This window comes from Salminus brasiliensis, chromosome 7, assembly GCF_030463535.1.
Source record: "Salminus brasiliensis chromosome 7, fSalBra1.hap2, whole genome shotgun sequence".
NCBI classification, from domain to species: Eukaryota; Metazoa; Chordata; class Actinopteri; order Characiformes; family Bryconidae; genus Salminus; species Salminus brasiliensis.
The window spans coordinates 42,427,699-42,448,060 of record NC_132884.1 but is presented as its reverse complement, the minus strand read 5'-3'; the positions used below and the strand labels follow the sequence as shown (position 1 = coordinate 42,448,060).

The 20,362-nt window shown below is 39.0% G+C and overlaps 1 protein-coding gene across 1 annotated transcript in view; it reads right to left on the bottom strand.

The window, feature by feature from the left end:
- Positions 1-8,028: 8,028 nt before the first annotated feature.
- Positions 8,029-20,362, bottom strand: part of LOC140560431 (serine/threonine-protein kinase 4-like) — a 34,426-nt gene continuing 22,092 nt past the window's right edge. The window contains exon 11 of the mRNA XM_072684922.1: positions 8,029-12,157. Within this exon, the coding sequence (XP_072541023.1) occupies positions 11,999-12,157 (159 nt within the window). The 3' untranslated portion in view covers positions 8,029-11,998. The remainder of the gene's footprint in view (positions 12,158-20,362) is intronic.

Sequence of the window (20,362 nt, the reverse complement as noted above, 5' to 3'; positions counted from 1 at the left end):
AAACATTTTATGCATTTTCTATTTATTTACTTATTTTTACAGATAGAACAATATAAATTAAACATATTAAATATACCAAAGCTCTTTTTAATGTTTCATTATTTTTACAATCTGTTACATCCAGTAAATAAACAGGAATTATGTATTAAAATGTGCAGAAGTGTGTCTCTGTAGGGGATTGCTCAAGCAAAAAGCAGCTTCAACCCGATAAACACACACCTTTTTACTGCACACTTCTGGGCTGCATACAGTGTCTCTGATGCATGTAAAGAGAGTCTGCTCTGCATCCTGACTGTAAGTGTTCATGTGTAACCCATAGAGCTTTAGAGTCCTGACATCTAGCCTCCTGTCTGTGTTTCTGCACTAATCTGTCTGTCACAATAACTAGCACCATAACTGCTATGGGAACCTGGGCTGCAGCTAATATCTGATATTAACCATGTGCATATTTGTAAATGGTAATATATAAACAATTTGTAAGCATAGGCATTGGAACTAAACCCATGTAAATCATCATTACAGCAAAAAATGTCATTTATTAATATAGTTATGAATATAATAAAATGAATAAGAATGCTGATTGCAGTTTTAATGCAGTAGTCCAGCATCAGCTACTAAATGCTCTGCTCCTCTGGAGCTCCACAAATACAGTGCCCTCCATAAAACCCACCCCTTTGTTCTGTTTAAAATTTCAAATTAAACCTGACATGGTAATAGTTAACATTCCAGTCTTTAATTTAAGACTATTTATTATGCATTTATTTCAGTTTAATCATGTTGAAATTACACTTTTATAAACAGTCCCCCACATTTCAGGGCACCGTAAATTTGGGGGTATTTGGCTTCACAGGTGTTTATGATTACTCGGGTGTGTAGCATTGCTTAGGGTGTGTAGCATTGCTTAGATACTTAGATACTTAGATTTTACACCTATAACATGAACTATAAAGGCCTATATTAAACCAGGGGTGCAATGTTTGCATACAATTGTGGCCACAAATATATGTGAAGCCAATGAAGATGATTCTCTCAATTATAGGGGGCAGTGTACATCAGCACATATCAGCTTTAAAAGATTTTTAAAGCAACTATCTGCAAAAATCGATACAGTTCTGCTCTCATACATGCTTGTGCAGTATATGAACAAGCGAGATTGTAAATGAATCTTTGCAGTGTACCGAATCACTAGTGTTAAAGATTCGCTTCTATTTCTTTCTGAACCTGCTTAGCTGCTAGCACTCCCTACAGGTTTCTTCATGAACCAGCCAATCGCAAACCTGTTTCAGCAGTGTGTTCGTGTTTATGCTGAGATGCTGAAATGCTAAACCCTTCAAAGCATCTTCCACTGGTCACCTGAGCACTGATGTTGAGTACTACAGTATGTGATGAACTCTGAAAGCTGTGAAACGTCTCCACTGGCCAAGAAAACAGTACAGTTTCATCCAAAGACTCTAAAGACTCAAGACTGTGGACTCAGATTGACTCTCATATACTGACCTGAACTACAAAAGTCCAGGGGTTCCGCATAACTCGTGATTACTCTTTATTGCAATGTCAATGCCCTCTACTGACCTGAATCACTGTACTTTTGTGGAATACTTTAATATTTATATACAAATAAATTATGTTATTGTTATTTTATTGTTTTTATGTGTATTATACCTTTCAACCACTTAATGTATTGAACAATATTAGAATATGTTTTACTGTATGGCTGCATGATGTGCTTTAAATGGCAGTAATTATTATTACTTTTTTAATTATTTAATGATATTTGATTTAAAAATGTTTTTCACTTTGGAACAGACTAATAATTGACATGTTTGGAAATATGTAACTGACCAGATATGATTTGAAGAAATCATTATCAGCACTACAACAAAAAAAATGACTGTTGGTTTCTCTTTAACATTTTAAAATTATATAACTCTTCATACTAGTGAAATTAAAACAATCCAATATAATAATTTAATTTGCTCATTTGAATTATAATGTCATAACTGCACATAAACAATTATAACCATCAAGGTACTAATATACAAGGTACTTATATATATTTTATATATAAAATCAGATATATGGTTGTATATGCCCTTACAAAGGATTGGGCATATGCTTCAATATATATATATATAAATACATACATAAACAAATATGTATAAAACATAAGTAAGAGTTTATATGAAATAAATTGGTTTACATTTTGTCACATATGTTCAAATATACTGTATGTTGGACATAAGGGAATTCCACATGTTCCAATATAGGTCTTATATTGAATTCTTTATATTGCCATATGTCAGTTTCATTTATGGGAGTGAACAGGTCTCTTCATCCGTTCATAGACAGTAGCAGATAATATTTCCAGTTCTAAACTCAGCCGTCAACAATCCCTTTCTTGACAAGAAGCTAAACTGAACAGGCCTGAACATCCAAATCAAATTGAATGTATTTGTATAGCATTTTTACAACTGACCCTGAAACACTGGCTTTAATCTGCTCCACCATCCACATATACATATAACTTGATTACTTGCGAGCGACTGGAATGACAACACCAGCATCTCAGGATACTACAATTCCCTGTGTCCATGATGCCCTGGATCTGCAACCTTTATCTGGATCTGAAACATTACTTACTAAACAGTAAGCTAAATTAAAACAGATGAGTTTCAGCCTAGATTGAGGATTGAGACTGTGTCTGAGTCCCTGAAATGAGTCCCTGAATCTTTGTCCCATCATCATCATCATCATCATCATCATCATCATAAGGACCCTGGCTGCAGCAATCTGAACTAGTTGAAGTTTATTGAGGTTCCTGCTGAAACATCCTGACAATAGTGCATTGCAGTAATCCAGCCTTGAGGGCATAAAAGCATCATGTAGGGATAAGACATTTCTTAGCTTTGCAATGTCCCCAAGTTGTTGAAAAGCTGGTCTAGTAATATTGGATATATGTTGGTCAAATGATAGATCTGACTCAAATAATGGCAAGATTTTAGCTGCTGACCCAGGAAAATGAGAAACTAGTCAGATTTAACATTTAGTCTAATGATTTATTTTTTGCTGATTTTGGACCCAAAAGGAGAACCTCTGTTTTGTCATTATTTCGAAGGAGGAAGTTATGTCACATCCAGCATTTCACATCCTTAATACAGTCCTCAATTTGTCTTTTGCCATGCCAAGTTTGCCATGAGGTTTGACTGATAATAAAAAATAAATCCTTGAGGAATTCCATATCCAACATTTAATAATTTGAAGATAAATCATTTACCTTTATTCAAGATTTAAGAGTTTATTGTCATATGCACAGCATAAACAAGCAGTTACACTGTACAATAAAATTCTTACTTTGCAGTTCCTCTATTTATCAACAATCTGTGAAATATCAATATAAAAAGAGAGAAAATAAAAAAGTATTATATATATACATATATTAATGTAAAGCTAAGTAAAAGAAAAACACTAAGTTAAAGAATATAGTATAGAGTAGAGTGTAATTACAAAAGTAAACATTTGGTACAACAGTAGCTGAAAAAAATTTAGTGGACTCATAATTATAAACCGCTAATGTTCAGTTTAATATAATTCCTGTGATTTCAACCATGTTCTCTAACCTTTCCAAGCAGAATAATGTGATCTATAGTGTAAAAGCCTGCACTGAGGTCGAGTAGAACTAATAAGGATTCATAGTCTTGATCAGAGGCAAGATGAAGATCGTTTGTTATCTTTACTAGGGCAGGTCTCAGTGCTATGAAAGGGTCTGAATCTAGATGGGAATTTCTCATATATGTGGGAGGTATGAGCAAAATTGTTGAACCACAGCTTTTTCTAAGATCTTGGATTTAAGTGTTAGTTTAGCAATGGGTCTGTAATTAGAAAGAACACTGGGATCAAGATGGAGTTTCTTGATCAAAGGTTTAATAACTGCTACTTCAAGGTACTTTGGGTACATGCCCCAGACTCATGGATGGGTTTACTGTTGTAAAAAAGAGATCTGATTATAACTGGAAGTAATTCATTTAGTAGTTTTGAAGGAATTGCATCAAGTGTGCAGGTTGTTCAATTTGTAGAGGAGATCATTTTCTCTACTTATGGATGTGGAAGTGGGTAAAAAGCCTCCAGCCTTTGTTCTGTGACTAACTAATACTGTATATTAACCGCAGCAGGTGACCGACAGGTTGGATTTAATACTAAGGGTTGGATTTGTTATCTAGTATTTTTAAGAACTTGTTCATTTCTTTGTCTCTCCTGAATTACTTCTTCTCCAGGAAGAGCTGCATTCAGTGCCAGCAGCTGCAGAAGCCTAATGGCTGGAGTATTGTGTTGCAGATGTCCCGCCTAATATACCCCTGCAACTCATCTGAAAGCTCACATTACAGAAGGTTTGTTCTGAAGTGGAGCGCATTAAAGGTAACTCTAGCTTTGCTTGTGGAACGGTCTGGGATTCTTACATTCGAGGAAGTTACTTTATCCTTCACTCTGGACATCTGTTGTTGGTAAAGGCAGAGTTGTAGTAGCCCTGATTCTGCTCGTCCTTTGTGTTCAGTTGAGGTTTTATTGCAGTGTGATACCATGCTGAGTTTCTTTTAATTTAACAAACTAGCATAGATTCATTATTAAGACTGAATAGAAATATGTTACATTAGCTGCAGAGGAAATGTTATGACAAAAAACAAAGAACCAACAACTAACAAACACTACTAAAACACTACTACAATCATGCTCTCACAGAATTGCAAGAGGTCCCAGGATCAAATCCTACTAGGTACTATGGTACTATGGTCACCTTATTGACTTGTGTTTAGTAGAGTCTAAACTTAGAGATATCTTTGAACTATTAGTCTATTTAAACTAGCTGAGGTTTTTCGTGGGTAAATAGCAAAGCACTTTTGTAAGTTGCTCTGGAGAAGAGCGTCTGCTAAATGTCGTAAATGTAAATGTAAATGTAAATTCTGGACGAGCCCCCAATTCTGTTTTTCGACCCAGTCAAGGGTCAGGCCATAATAAAATGTTCAAAGACCCTCCCCACACACAAGACCTGGAAGAACATCTGTCTAGATCAATCCAGCAGTGTACACTTAGCTTTATTAGCTTTGTTAGTTTTCAAACTCATGAATCATCTTGAAAAAGGAATAGTTTAATGGGTAGTTTAATGTTGGAGTTTGATCATCATTACCCCTTCAGCGTATTTAATGTTATTATAGTCTTTGAATATTTTTCAATGACCTGACCAGACGACTAGAGGTCGTAACAACATCATTTGCTGTTCCAGAGTTTTTGGAATATCATTTAAGGTCCTCTTTGTTGCTCTATCAGAACCTTTCAGAAGCCCTACATTTCTCCTGACTCTAGAAGAAATACATCTTTATTTACTACTTTGCAAATGCGGACCACGCGAGCTGAGGCAAGGAAGGAGAACTCTTGGGAAGGAGAATTTGGGCTGGAGTTTGAGGGGGCTTCGAGCTGATGGGACCAGAAGCCAGACCCCCCTTGCCAGGTAGAGGTTGAGTATGATTGGATGATCAGGAGGAACAGGGGCGGAGGTGGGGTGCGGGGCGGAGTTTTCGTCACAAGAACGAGAAGGGAGAGGAGCGGTTTTATAGTGTGTAAAAATGGAGGGGAGGAGTTTGGGCGTGGTCCTTTTCCCAAACTTTCAGTTACTACATAACTCCATATATGATATATAGGTTATAAAACAGGTAGTTTCAACCTCACAATCTGATTGGTAGAGAAGCTTTCCAGCAGTGTTAATATTTGTGATAACAGCACACTAACACTGTACACGCTAGCAATACCAACTGAACCGCAGTTCTCTTGGACTGCATACAGGGTTCAACAGGTACCTTAACAAACCTCCACTTAGATGGTCCTGGTGTTTGAAGAATGACCCTTTGTTTAAGCCTGCAAACTGCAAGGTCACCCTCTGAACCATTAAAACAACGAGACGATGAGCAACAACCACACATCATCCATCAGTTTCACCCACAGAACAGAATCTATTGTGAAAAACATCACGGGTATAAGGGTATTTGCGAAAACACTTCCGCTTATGTTCTATTGTCTAAATAAACTTGTGTTTCTTAGGAATCGTAGACTGGGGATTTTTTTGTAGACAAACTGGTACTTTTGTTTGTTCATTGCAGCATGTAATAAGAGACATTAGGCACAAGAAAGTGTAACATGCTATTTGTAATCAGTGTTCATTCGTTTATTACCATGTTATTTTTTATGTCATTTTTATATGATGTATTATTTATTATATTACATTTTTAAAATATATATATTTAAAGATTAATGATTCATGTGCACCCCTCAGTTTGACTTACCACTGCGTCCCACTAACTTGTTTTGTCTGTAAATTATATGTGGCTTTACATCACAAAAAGAAAGGGACATCATTTAAGTCTTTGGCGCATCCAGGAACAAAAGAAAAAAAAGTTCTGACATTCTTTTATATTTTTATTTGCTGTTTTTTTGTGTTAGATGAGATCCATCAAGCTCCACCCAACCACCCCATCACAAAAATTTGATGGAGAAAACATATTTATTTAAAATTTTACACTCTTGAAATAGATCTTTTAAATTGATTGGCATAAGTGATAGGCCACGGACTTGACCACATCAAGCTGAAGACATTTTAGAATAACATTTACCACCCTGTTATGTTTCATTGTGAGTATGGCTTCCATGTCTGAATAAAAAGCATACTAATATTAAGGTTTTTATTCCTGATATGGGAAAATGTTTTTGGTGGATGAAAACATCTTTCATGATGTGGATTTAAAAAAGAAAATGTATATAACTTTAGATTGACTCATTGCTAACTGTGAAAGTATATAAAATTTAATTTGAAAATCTATTTCTCCAGTAACATCAATCAGCACGCAATCCCAAAGGAATCTATGTAAAACAACTTTGTCTACTTTTGGTCCTTGTGGAGAGTTTGGTAGCACAGTCAAAACGAAGCGTCCTGTTCTGCGATTGTATTTCTCAGTACTCTCTCCTTTCATGGCCCTTCCGTACTTGGGGTGAAATGAACACCAAGTCTGGGCACGAAGATGGATGTGGAACCTAAAGTCAAACACTGACCCCACTAAAAAATCTCCTCTAGCATTTTGGCTAAAATAAGGTGGACCACATCGAAATTAAAGAAGGGAGATGGATCAGGGCCAGGATTCCATATCAGCTCTCTGACAGCTGCATAATTCAGAGGTTGAGATGTAAGCAATGTCATTCAGAGTGTCATTCTGTGAGGGAGCCTTTAGAGGCCTTACACTCTTAAGATGCCCATTTAACCATTTAAACTACTCCAGCATTTTTAACCTCATATACAGCATGTGCTTGATTTATATGGCACTATTGGTTAACAGTGCACTACTGGTGGTGCAGTATTTCGCTTGTTTACCTCAACCCTGGGGTCTTGGCTTCAAGTCTCAATCTGGATAGAGTCTCAATGTTCTCCCTGTGTCTGTGTGAGGTTCCTTCTACAGTCAGAAAACATGAACATCCACCAGCTCAACCAGCTAACTCTATTTCACTGTACTGATTTCCTCGCTGGTGTAGCCTGTTCACATACTAACACTGTTCTGTACGGGTCTGATTACAAGTTTCAAGTTTACAGGTTACAACTTTATTGTCTTTCTAATCTACTTCTTTTATTTGAATTCAAATCAAATGTATTTGTATAGCTTTTTATAATTGGTGTCACAAAGCAGAATCAGTAATCAGTAAAAAGACAAGAAATCAACAACATTAAAGACATGAAAATCTAAGACCCCTAGTGAGCAGCCAACGACAGAGGCAAGGAGAACCTCCCTCAGACCTCAGAGAGGAAGAAACCTTGGCAGGAACCAAGACTCACAAGGGGGACCCGACCCATCCTGTTGTACTGCTCAGGGGTGCAGCATGCTCATAATCATAATATAATAATCATGGTGCAGAATAACTTAATATAGTCATAGCAGTGATGGTCAGAGGGCAACATCAATAACCACTAAGCATTAATAAAGGATGAAATGACAGATGATCAAGAATCTGGTTTATTTTCCACACAGATCAAAACAAACTGGCAAATCAAACAAACACTTGCAAATAGATTTTCTCTGCATAATTTAAGGCACGTTACAAAATCCTTGTTAAGGACCAACATTAGGACAGAGAACAGTACTGACAATGGTTCTGTATTCACATTTTATGTCAAATGTAAGAAAAGGTAATATGCATGACTATTTTCAAGACTTAACAACGAGCCCAGTCAGTGAAGTTAGTTTTAATACAGGGTGTAACAGATGGGAAATGTATAAAGAAAACAATCACAGGTAAGTCTTTTAGCCAGTTTTTAGAAAAGGGAAAACCAATTATTTTACTTTTAACTGTACACATTTTGTTGTCTGTAGGATGGCGAAGACTAACCTACTCTTTCTTTTAGGAAAACACTGACCACACTGAAGACTAAGCACTCGAGCCTTTCATATCAGAGTAGGTAGATGCCAAATAATGGTTGTGTGCTTTAACTAGATAAACGAGATCATTTCAGATTAGATACTTCAAATTTAGCTCAAATAATTACACGCGTTTCTGAATAGGCATGAATCAAAAGGAATCATACTATTTGCTAAGCAGACGGTAAGCCTAACTAACAATATAAAATATCCTGAGTCAATAATCCTGAGGCTAACCTGCGCAAACATACAAACTCCTGCTAGAAAACAAAAGCCAAGGCGTGTTTGGAAATGACATGAAAACTGTTAAACAAAAGAAGTCCCTTATAGCTTCCTCAAACCGAAGAACGTTTACAAAAATAAACTATTTTACAAAATTGGTTTTTCGCCAACTTCATCTGTGCCATGAAACGGTCATTCCAGCATAAACGAGAATAATGCATACAGAGCTTTTGCACTGGTTTACAGTGGTTTTGAAAAAAATAATATGCTTTGCATTTAAAATTCCACAGCCTGGCCAAGCCAGCAAAGCAAAATAACAAATCCCTTTTTAAGACAGAATAATGGATGTGCCCCATGTCAAAGTGGGTTGTCGGGCACACCATTGACCGATATAAAGGTACTGTACAGGTACAATTCTGTTCACAAAGTTACAAACAATGTAAATGTACACCCAAAGGTATAACCTGGTCCTTAAGATTGAACTGTACACCTTAAAAGTACACTTCATGAACTGTCTCAGGGGTAAGGTGTGTTTTTGTACCTTTTCCTAATCTATTTATAATCAGAATAATTAAGCACCTGGAGTCAAGACAATAGGCAATAAGACATAAAAAGCAAACTGCAAAGAAATACGACAATTATATTCCCTAACTGAAGGTACTGGAGGTACTGAAATCCTGGTGGTACCTCCCCAGTTACATACAGTGCATCAGCCCATTCTCCATGTTCAGAGAGTGCAGTATAAGGGCCCGGTCACTGGCGTGCAAAAACTTTCTCTTAACTTTCAATGGAAGTCGATGTAAAATGATTCTGAAGCATTTCTATTGGTCCATTAATCAGGAAATTCTGATAGAAAGTAAAGAACTATCAGTTTGTTTGTGCAACAGCAATGTTTCTATAAAAATATGCAAGCTAAGAACCATGTTCTAGAGCCGCATTCAGCTGGAATGTAGTCTCAGTGTCAGACTTCCGATTACCAAGAGCTTTTACAGGGGAATTGTGCGTATTGGTATGTGACTGGTTGCAGAGGCTTTGCAAACCTTTCAGAAAGCCCAGATAGTCCATCGTGCAAATGAGGCCTTGTAGCAAGCAGCAATACTTTGCTTGCCAAGAGAACAACCAGCCCCACAAACAGTGAACCTACGGTTGAACAATACTGCACTCTAACAGATTACGAGCATAGTCATCATGTTTGATGTGCATTAACCAGGTCATGCTATCAGTGAATGATGGACATGTATATGATATGTATCCCATCTAGGAGCAGATCTGTGTCCACACGAGAAAAAAAAATCAGATTTGTGCCACTTAAACCACTATATGGATTAAAATGCACTATATGGACAAAAGTATCGGGACACCTGTTTCTTCTGAAATCAAGGGTATTAATGAAGAGTTTCTCCTGTTTTTGTTGGAGTAACGGTCTCGGCTGTCCAGGGAAGAAGACTTTCTAGTAGATTTTGGAGGAGGAGCATTGCTGTGAGAATTTAATTGCATTCAGTGATGAGCGTTAGTGAGGTCAAGATGTTGGAGGATCACCACCCCACCTCATTTCCAACCCCACAACTCATCCCAAAAGTACTGGATGGAGCTCCACCACCATCATTCCAGAGAACACAGTTCTTCCACGGCTCCACAGCCCAATGCTGGGGGCTTTATACCCCTCTACTAGCCCATACCTGGCAGCATGGTGCCAATAGGTGCACGTCTAACTGCTCCAGAGTGTCCTATTCTATTGGCAATACTTCCCTACAGAAGGCTGTGTGCGTGCCTTTGCACATGTTAGCAATGGGTGTAACAAAGTAAATCATCTGATGCATTCAATAGAAGGGGTGTCCACAAACATTTGGACATACAGTGCAGCTTAAGCCGCAGTGATCTACACTGATGGGATGTTGAAACATCTGCTAGAGTGGGCAACTTTGACCCACTTTAATCTCTAGGACAGTTTAATAATCTTACTCAACAACAGAAGTCCTCCAGTCCCCCAGTTTACAGTTTCACCAGAATGTTAGACAGATTCTCAAACTCACATAATGTACGTTAGTGAGGGTGGAAAAAACGTGTAGAACTATTTCACGAGCTGGAAAAGAAGCCCTGAAGCTTCAAAGCATGCAAACTCTGCTTTTTTCTAAATGGGCTTTTTGACAATGACAGTCTTTGCCAGTTGCAGCGTTTCAGACTGACACTACTTTAACACTTTTAAATGAACTGTGCATTTGCAGAAGGACTTCACTGCAGGAACACACATCCTACAGACCTCCAGCAGGCACAGGAATCAAGTCAGATTGAGTCTAAACTGAGTTGGTTCCGTTTGACAGCACGTCAGGGATGTGACAGAGGTGGTGTTTAAAGACACCAAACGTGTGCAAAAAAACTTCCACTTCCCTGCAGCTTTAAAGTCAACATGAATCGGAAATCATCTCTCATGCTCCTTCTGCAGCACGACGTAGTTAAGAGTGAAACACGGCATCAGGGAGGATCTGTGGGCTAGCTGAGTGTTTTCTCCTCACAATGGGATGGGGGTGGTGGGTGGAGGAGGAGGAGGAGGAGGGGGAATATGATTATTACTGGTTAATATTACTTTGCCCGTCCACTGGTACATCCAAAATGTTCTGAAAAATACACACCTTTATATTTAGATGGAAGATTAATGGAAAGCAAGATTATAGGATATTGTCCTATAAATTATGGGATACATTGTGCTTCCTATGAGCAGGGGTACAAACGAACAAAGTAAAAATGGTCATTTTTGACTTCAGGGTGACTTTAAGCAGGGTCTGTGTGAATCAGCGACGAGTTGCTTTAATTTAAATCAAACATTTATCCAATATTAATCTAAATTACTGATATCTGTTTTAGATAATTCTATCAATGATCAATTCTACTCAATTATGTTGGTTTATGGCCACTAAAATCTGGGCCCAGAAAACTGAAGCTACACCAAACTCTATATAAAACGAAGACACATGCAAGCTACAACACTACGCTAACAAAAAAAAAAAAAAGAGCACTGGGTAAAGTGGAGAAGTGTAAACACAAATGCAAACAGTGTACGACAGATTCCCTGGCTTTTCAAGTCCGACAGTACCACCAGTGTAATACTCAAGAGCAGTGGAGACAGCATCAGAGATTAGCTTTTAACAAGTAATAAAATAAAATATTAAAAAAAGTAAAATTCAAATAAAATAAATGCACAGAGAGAACTTTATAAGTTAGGCAAAAACATCATGCAGGGCAGCATGAAGTGGTTCAGTGAACTTTCACAGGTACCTTCGTAAGTAACCGACAGTGTCCTAAACGAACTGTGACCTTCGGCCACTTCAGGCAGCTCAGAGGTTTTGCTGGCGACGCTTCTTGGCCTCGATGGCATCAAGAATGGGCTGGCGTTTGGTCTGATAGCGCTGACGGATTTCTTCAATCTCCTGCTCCATCTGAGGATCCAGAGAGGCCAAGCGCCTTTTGAGCTCCTCCACACTCCAGGAGCGCATCTGGAAGGAAGGGTGGATAGGAAGATTAGGGAAAATACAGTAATTATGCTTAAACCTCTTAAAATGACTGTGTGGTTCCGTGGCAGAGAGGTAAACAGTCTTTCAGAGTTGGGTTTGTTGTGAAACAGTTTCACTGCAGTGAAACCTTCTAACCTTTTACAATCCCTACAGTTCACCATGCAGAAATATAGGCATTTTATTTACTATCTGAATCCACCAGTGAACCTTCATGCGTATTCCAAGTTTTATACAGATTTGAAAAAATTATGTTTTCTTGGGGACTACTTTGCTGCACAATGTACCCCTCCACTGGGACAAATTTTACAAAATATATTCTAGAGCCGAACTCTTCTCAGAACTCTGGCTGAACATTGTCCCAGGCATCAGTGTCTTCATTCCACACCAAACTCACTCTGAATGTCTTTATTAATTATTTATTCATTTTATTTTGAAACTTCGGTGGAATTCCCCTTTAAGAAAGTATAGACTGAAGCACAGCGCATGAGTAATAAACCAATCTAAACATCTGCAGATCCAAGAAACGTGGCCTTCAGACATTTCCAGCTTGAAGACCTTCCTCATGAATCCCAGCAGACGTCTCAGTGGCCTTTACGAGCATTCTGCCACTATTTATTGCAGCAATCAATGAGATAAAAATAACTAGAGCGTCTGCACTCCGAGACGAGAGCCATCTCATTGGCCAGACTGGGCCCAAGAGTGAACTGTCATCCTGGAAGGACTAAGGGGGCAAGTGGTGCTAAAGGGGCTGCTTCTTCTCAGAGGGATGAAGTTCAATAGGAGGAGTCGAATGTCGGAGACATCTCAACTCTGAGCTGAGAGGACGTGTGCTTGTTGTCAGCCAGTTATCTTTGTAGACCAGCGCTGTGGCTGGATTAGAGGGGTATAAAGCCCCCAGCATTGAGAGAACTGTCCTCCGGAATGATAGATGGGGCTAGCTCTGATATGTTTGGGATGAGCGCATCTGATGGTTGGTGTGGCGCAACAGATAACACCACTACCTGCCAGTGAGCTACCACACCATGTGGGAGACTGGGGTTTGATTCCCGGTCTGGGTGACTGTGGGTGCTGTGCTACACCAATAAAAGTCCTTGGGCCAGACTCCCAACACTACACTGACCCTCCTCTGTAATATGAGTAACCTTGTAAGTCTCTCCGGATAAGAGCGTCAGCTAAATGCCGTAAATGTAAATGTAAATGAGTTGGGGATCAAACATCCTGACCTTACTAACGCTCTTGTCATTGAATGCAATCAAAGCCTCACAGCAATGCTAGTCATTCCAGTACTACAGCAGTCTCCTTTCTCTCGACTTCGCTCTTTCAGACACTAGTTTTTATGATCAGCACTTGTGTCGGAGCTCAGCAGTTATATGATACTTGGTGGCGCTGTAGCTGAGCTAGCTAAGCAAAGGCTAACTTAACGAGCGGCTACAGATACAAAACTACGAGGGAAAAACTTTCTCGTCTACGTTATCATTTACATTATCAGCTGATGCTCTTATCCAGAGCGACTTACAAGGTCACTCGTATTACAGAGGTTGGCCAATGGAGTGTTAGGAGTCTTGCCCAAGGACTCGGATTGATGTAGTGCAGCATAGTCACCCAGACTGGGATTCGAATCCCACATGGTGTGGTAGCTCAGTGGCAGGTAGTGGTGTTATCTGTTGCTCCACACCAACCACCAACCTTCCAGAAGCGCATCTTGAAGGAAGGGTGGATAGAAAGATTAGGGAAAGTATAGTAATTAAGCTCAAACCTCTTTAATTGACTGTGTGGTTCAGTGGCGGAGAGGTAAACAGTCTTTCAGAGTTGGGTTTGTTGTGAAATGGTTCATTGCAGTGAAACCTACTAACTTTTTACCATCCCTACATTTTATTTACTGTCTGAATCCACCAGTGAACCTTCATGCGTCTTTTTATAAATACACATTTTTTTTTGTTTTATACAGATTGGAAAAATAAAGTTTTCTTGGGGACTGTGTTTAGACGTCTAGACGTTTATATAAGTGGGGTTTCAGTCAGACAGGCTTGAGTTAGTTCTGTGGAGATCAGACGTTTATCCTGCTAACTAAGCTAATGCTAACCAGCTTCTCTCTCCTGATTCAGAGCACATTAACTTTGGTAATGGTCGGATTGACTGTTTAACATTTTTTGAATGATTCAAAACTGTGCAGTGTTTACTTTCCCACCCTGTGAGCAAACTGAACATGGCATTAGGCCATTTATTCAGTGTAAAATAAGGCAGGATAAGATCGTACGTATTGTAGACGATGTAAGGGTATGGAAAAATGGGAGGGCACCCAGCCCTAGTAGCTAGGCTCTTTTTTGTCAAATAACTATTTGGTATTATAAACAGAATAACAATTCAAGTCAAATTTATTTGTGTAGCTTTTTACAACTGTTGTCGTCACAAAGCAGCTTTACATAATCAGAAATTAGTAAAAAACAGAAAAAAAGAAAAATCAATAACATAAAAAGATATGTTTTTTTATGTTTGTACCTATGATTGTTATTGCTCTTTTAATTTTTAATTCTTATTTATATTATGTATATAGTGTAAATTATTTATCCAAATTTTTGTAACTGAGTGTCCTGCTATCCCTTTCTGCTGTTACACTGGGAATTTCCCCACTGCGGGACTAATAAAGGACTATCTTATCTTATCTTATCTTATATGAAAAATCTAAGACCCCCAGTGAGCCCCAACAGCGACAGGGGCAAGGAGAACCTCCCTCAGAGCTGGAGGAAGAAACCTTGGGAGGAACCAAGGCTCACAAGGGGGACCCGACCCGTCCCCCTCTGATTAGAACTATTTATTAATTATCTAACTGCTGAACTGCTCTGATCATAATCATAATATAATAATCGTGGTGTAGTAGAACTTAATATAGTAAAGGCAGTGATGGTCAGAGGAATGAGAGGAATGATGGGGAATAGTGGTGATATTAATAGTGGCAGATAGTTAAGAGTCTGTATAGGTTTAACATGGGCATTAGGCAGGTAGCAGTGGTAGGAGGGTGTGCCACTGGTCTGGCATGGGTGGTGGTGGTGGTGGGGAGCTGGTCTGATGCAGGTAGACTATTACCTATAGAGGCTATTAATAAAGTAAAAATAAAGTCTGAACTCCAGTGTATTTGAAATTATTTAAATAATAATAAAACAATTAATTAAATGATACCAAATAAATGAATTTGTGGTCGCAGCTGTACCCGGAAAGTTTGCTAATCTGATAGGACTGATAATCAGGTCAACCCAGGGCCAAATGAGCCACCCCTCCTCACTGCTCTAACAGGCTGCACACGTTTGAGCAGGCTGAACTCGACAGTTCTTCTTGTGGACGTTCTGAAGCCACTGTCGGTTTAGGAATGCTGACGTTTGCCCAAGTTTGTTTGGACAGTGTGGAAAGGCCTTAAGTAAGACAGAGAGACAAGAATGAGGACATTTCCTGCTCCACAAACCGAAGCACCACCTCCTGTGCGGTAGAGGAGCGGGGATCCAAAAAAAGGACTTCACAGCTGCATTGGGGTGACATGAGCACATTAAGTGCTGACAACCCAGCATGCCTACAGGACGCGTGACGTCATTATCGGCAACGACAGACTACTGCCATAAGCAAGCAGGCCTAAGTGTATAATAGACGTGAGCTGGCATGTCTGCAGCTCTGATGACAGACGTGTTATGTAAGACAGTGTTTGGTGACTTCCTAAAAGTAGAGGCACTGTCGTTTCCCTTCAAGCTTCTGCTCTTTGAAGCGAACGCAGGCGATGACTGGATCCGAACTGCATCCTATTTTTGGGATGAAACATTTTTGTTTACATATAAATTATGCAAATGGACTATTGACCACTGGCATCACTGCACCCTGGTAGATGGCTGTCCCTTTTAAAAATAATCTATACAGGCACCGGTAAAAAAGCTGTAGCCGTTACCAGCATAATGTCAGGGTTGTCTTGGCCTGCCAGCCAGACTGCCACTCACTTAAAGCAAGATCTGAAAAGACAGCAGTGAGCCAGTGAATCAGTGAGCCAGTGAATCAGTGGCAAAAAAGTGAATCTATTGTTTGGAAAAACTGAGGATATAAAGTATATGGGTAAAAATATAAGTTGAATAAAAAAGGTTGAGCCAGTTTCCCACTCTTTATAATTACAAAAAAGGCTGTTGCTGACCGTCTTGTGATGTAACCAGTTTTTTCCCCTGATCTTTCCAGAACAGTGTTAGAACTTAATGCTAACAATACCAGCATTAATTCAGTGAGAGATTTCAGTATTAAGAGGGAAGGTTGGGCGATATGGTGAAAATAATCTCTGATAACATTTAAAGACATTTCCACAAAACACATTATGACATTAGATCACTGTATTTCCCAGCATGTTTCACACTTGAGCCTTCCCAGCAATTTCCTGGTAATTATACAAGGACTTGTGCTGGTAAATCATCACATCAACTTTACCGGGATCTGAGCTCCGGCTTATGTAAAACTACTGTTAAATCCCTGGGTAAAAGTACATGAAAGCTACGGAAAACTAAAACTCTCCGGCCGAGTTAAGAGGAAATCTTTAATAACTTGACCTTTTTAGTCTGGGTTTTTGCATATATTAAAATATTAAATTTTTTTAAATGACATTCTTCATAAAACTGAACAAATAGAACTAATATCTTGATCTTCGATAAACTTACAATACTTATTCCAACACTGCTTTAATAATGTTTAAGATCACCAGTCTGGGTAATAATAAAAATAATATATCATATAATCTTTAAAGACTTACATTATACACAATATTTACTGTGATTTTCTGACACACAGACAAAATGCTCTAGTAGATTCAGACTGACTGACATTCTGCCTCTATATGAAAAAGTGACTATTATTCAGAATGTGCTTCAAATACAGGATTAATTACACTCTTTATAATAAAATGGTCAGTTGATCAGTATTACTTTACTCGAAGATCTGACAGTGTCCACGATTTGCTCAGAAAAGCATAAGTATGAAATATCACAGTAAATGTAGCACAATACAATCAAATATTGTTATATTGGTCACCTTAGAGGCGTTTACTTAACGTGCTTAAACACATGCAAGTACACAAATTAACCAAAGTAGCACTCAGCGTGCTTCTCCATTAGTGGTGGAACCAACAAACCTGATTCCTAGATTTACATTTTACATTTATGGCATTTAGCTGACGCTCTTCTCCAGAGCGACTTACAAGGTTACTCGTATTACAGAGTCGGGCCAATGTAGTGTTAGAAGTCTTGCCCAAGGACTCTTATTGGTGTAGCGCAGCACCAACAGTCACCCGGATCAGGAATCGAACCCCAGTATTCCACGTGGTGTGGTAGCTCACTGGCAGGTACGCCAGTGAGCTGGCGCGCCATACCAACCACATAGATAAGATAATCCTTTATTAGTCTCACAGTGGAGAAATTCACAGTGTCACAGCAGCAAAGGGATAGCAAGACACTCAGATGCAAAACGTAGTTAAAATTACCATTATATACACAATATAAATAATAGAAGTAAAAAAAACTGAAGATAAACAATATTTATAGATTATTTACAGATAATTGCAAATTGACTCATTGAGTGTGTGTACTCACTGCCCCTAACACATGTGTGTGTGTGTGAGTGTCTTCACTACCAGATGGGTTAAATGCGGAGGACACATTTTGCTGTACACTGTACAGTGACAAATACGTGCACCTTTACCTTTAAATATTAATATTTATAAATAAATATTGTTACAATGAGGGACCTCTATTCCCTAAATGTGTGTGAAGTTAGTGTGTGTGTGTGTGTGTGTATGTGGTCTGCTGGAAGCAGAAAGGAAGGATGCATCTCAATACGAACGTAGATGTTTCTGAATTGATTCACAAATGTCAAAAATCTTTTTTCTAAATGTTAATTAATAACGCAAAAGGCAGAACTCAAGAGGTCCAGAAGTGCAACACGCAGCGGTCCATGGCGCACATAATAGAGATATAAGATGGATGAGCATTAAAAAGCTGGCATATGGAAGATCTTTGGCTTCTATGAAGCTGAGGAAAAAAAGGAACCAGGACAAGAGACACACAACATACACACTGTGTCAAACTAAACTCAAATATTTTGGAATCACGACAAACATGAGAAATCATATTAAACATGTTAAAAACTTCCACTGAATAGAGATGCAAATCCTTGCCAGTAAAATTTGGGATAGAGTTTGCAATTCGCTTCGCCCTTTCAGAGTTGGGTGGAAGCTTGGACAGCGCTTGCTCAATGGCCTTCTGGTTGGCTGCAACTACAACAGGCAGTTCTCTGCTGCTAACCAGAGGACCACCAAGCAAGCAGCGTCCAAGCCTCCACCCTCGGAAAGAGCGAAGCGAATTACAAACAGTATCCCAACTTCAACTACCAAGGATTTGCATGGGATATTTTACTGACAGAGGTAGATAGAGGTCATTCCCACAGAATCTGATGTCAACATAACTGTCCATTTCATCACCAATGAGTGGCAGCTAGTGTCTCATGAGCTCTAAAGAAGAGCAGTGAATGAGAGCCAACCGGGTGCAGGTCAGGCCAAGCTGTTAAAGATCGTAGCAGAGGAGCTCCAGATCACCGAGACGAACTTAGGGTTAGTTACTGATGATACTCCAAGATGTGAAATGCTGTGCCCACATGTTAAAACTGGCCTCTCAGCGCGCACTTTAGAGGTCAAGGTGTTTTTTTTTTTGTTTTTTTTTTTAAATCGTGGCCCCACTGCAAAACCTCACATATATTGGGAAAAAAAATGTGGATCATTAATACTTTACTTTAATATTTCTAGATAGTTAGGCAAGAAATCCTGTATAAAAAGACATACATTAATATGCATTGATAATTATTTTTTAAATGATATATTCTCTGGACTGTAATTGAATCAACTTCTGTCTTCCCACCCTTACTACACATACAACCCAAGAAGCATTTCAGAAGTCTTCCAGTCCTAGCTATTTCTAAAAGTCTAACAACTCTGGTTTTTGCACTTTACCGGTCAGGACACGCTTTCCTGAGCAGCCGACATTAGGACAGGCAACAGGGTGGTAAAGCTAAAAGCCGGTAAATGAACTGGAGGGAGATTAAGGAGCAGGAGATGATGTTTGTGAGAGTGTTCACTGCAGGCTGCCAGTCTGGAAACGCTCACGAAAACCTCCAACGAGACGCAAGATCTTAGACAGCTCACTGAAAAAAGGGCCTTCATGTCTAGCAAAGGAATTCTTTTCTCTTGGAGAAGCTGACTTCAGCGCGTACGCGTACACACACACACACACACACACACACACACACACACACACACACACACACACACACAGAAATACGCAACAATATATGCTGCAGTAAAAAGCAAGCCACACACTTTCAAGCCAAGGTAAGAAAATCCTTGAAGCAGACTCAGGGTAGGCGGGAGGACAGTTTTAAGAAAATGCTGTCGGGAATAGTTAGTCATGGACGGTGGGCTTTCTCTCCACATATAAAATAAGAAGAAACCAAATCTCGCCACCCTGGTGGATTCAGACCTCTTTCCCCAAGACCACTTCGCTATTCACTCATGTATTATGAAGTGCTCTCTCCAGATCTGGAGGCAATTCCCCAGGTGCCACACAGAGCAAGTTTAGTAAATATACGCTCAATACCTCCAATATGGACACTGGATTAGAGTATATGTGATTGGTCCAATAACATTTCATAGAAATATCACTGATCATCATCAAAATATTTAAGAATCCATCACATGGATAATATTTTTTTCACTTTTTGAAATAAGAGAATTTGATATATTGTGAAAAAAAGCCTGGAATGATGGTGGAGCTCCATTAAATTATTCTGTGGATATATAGCATATACATATAGTGTATCTTTGCAGGATTATGTATGGATGTAAATGTAGTTATGAACAATGCTGCTGTAGAGTGAAATTAGAAATCCTGTTCCTCACATCTCAGAGCTACAGCAATCCCTTCATTTCCTGCAGTCCAGCAGTCGTTCCCAGGAGCACTGGCTGCTTTTACAAGAGTGACGTTAAAATTTTCATTTCAAAGCTCTTTTCATGAAGCAGGCATGCTTCTGTGGTGCCGTTACATGACAAGACAAATCAAGTCTGGTTATAAATAGTGCGAACACTGCTCGCAGGTCAGAAACGCACTGCAGAATTTAGGTAGGTGC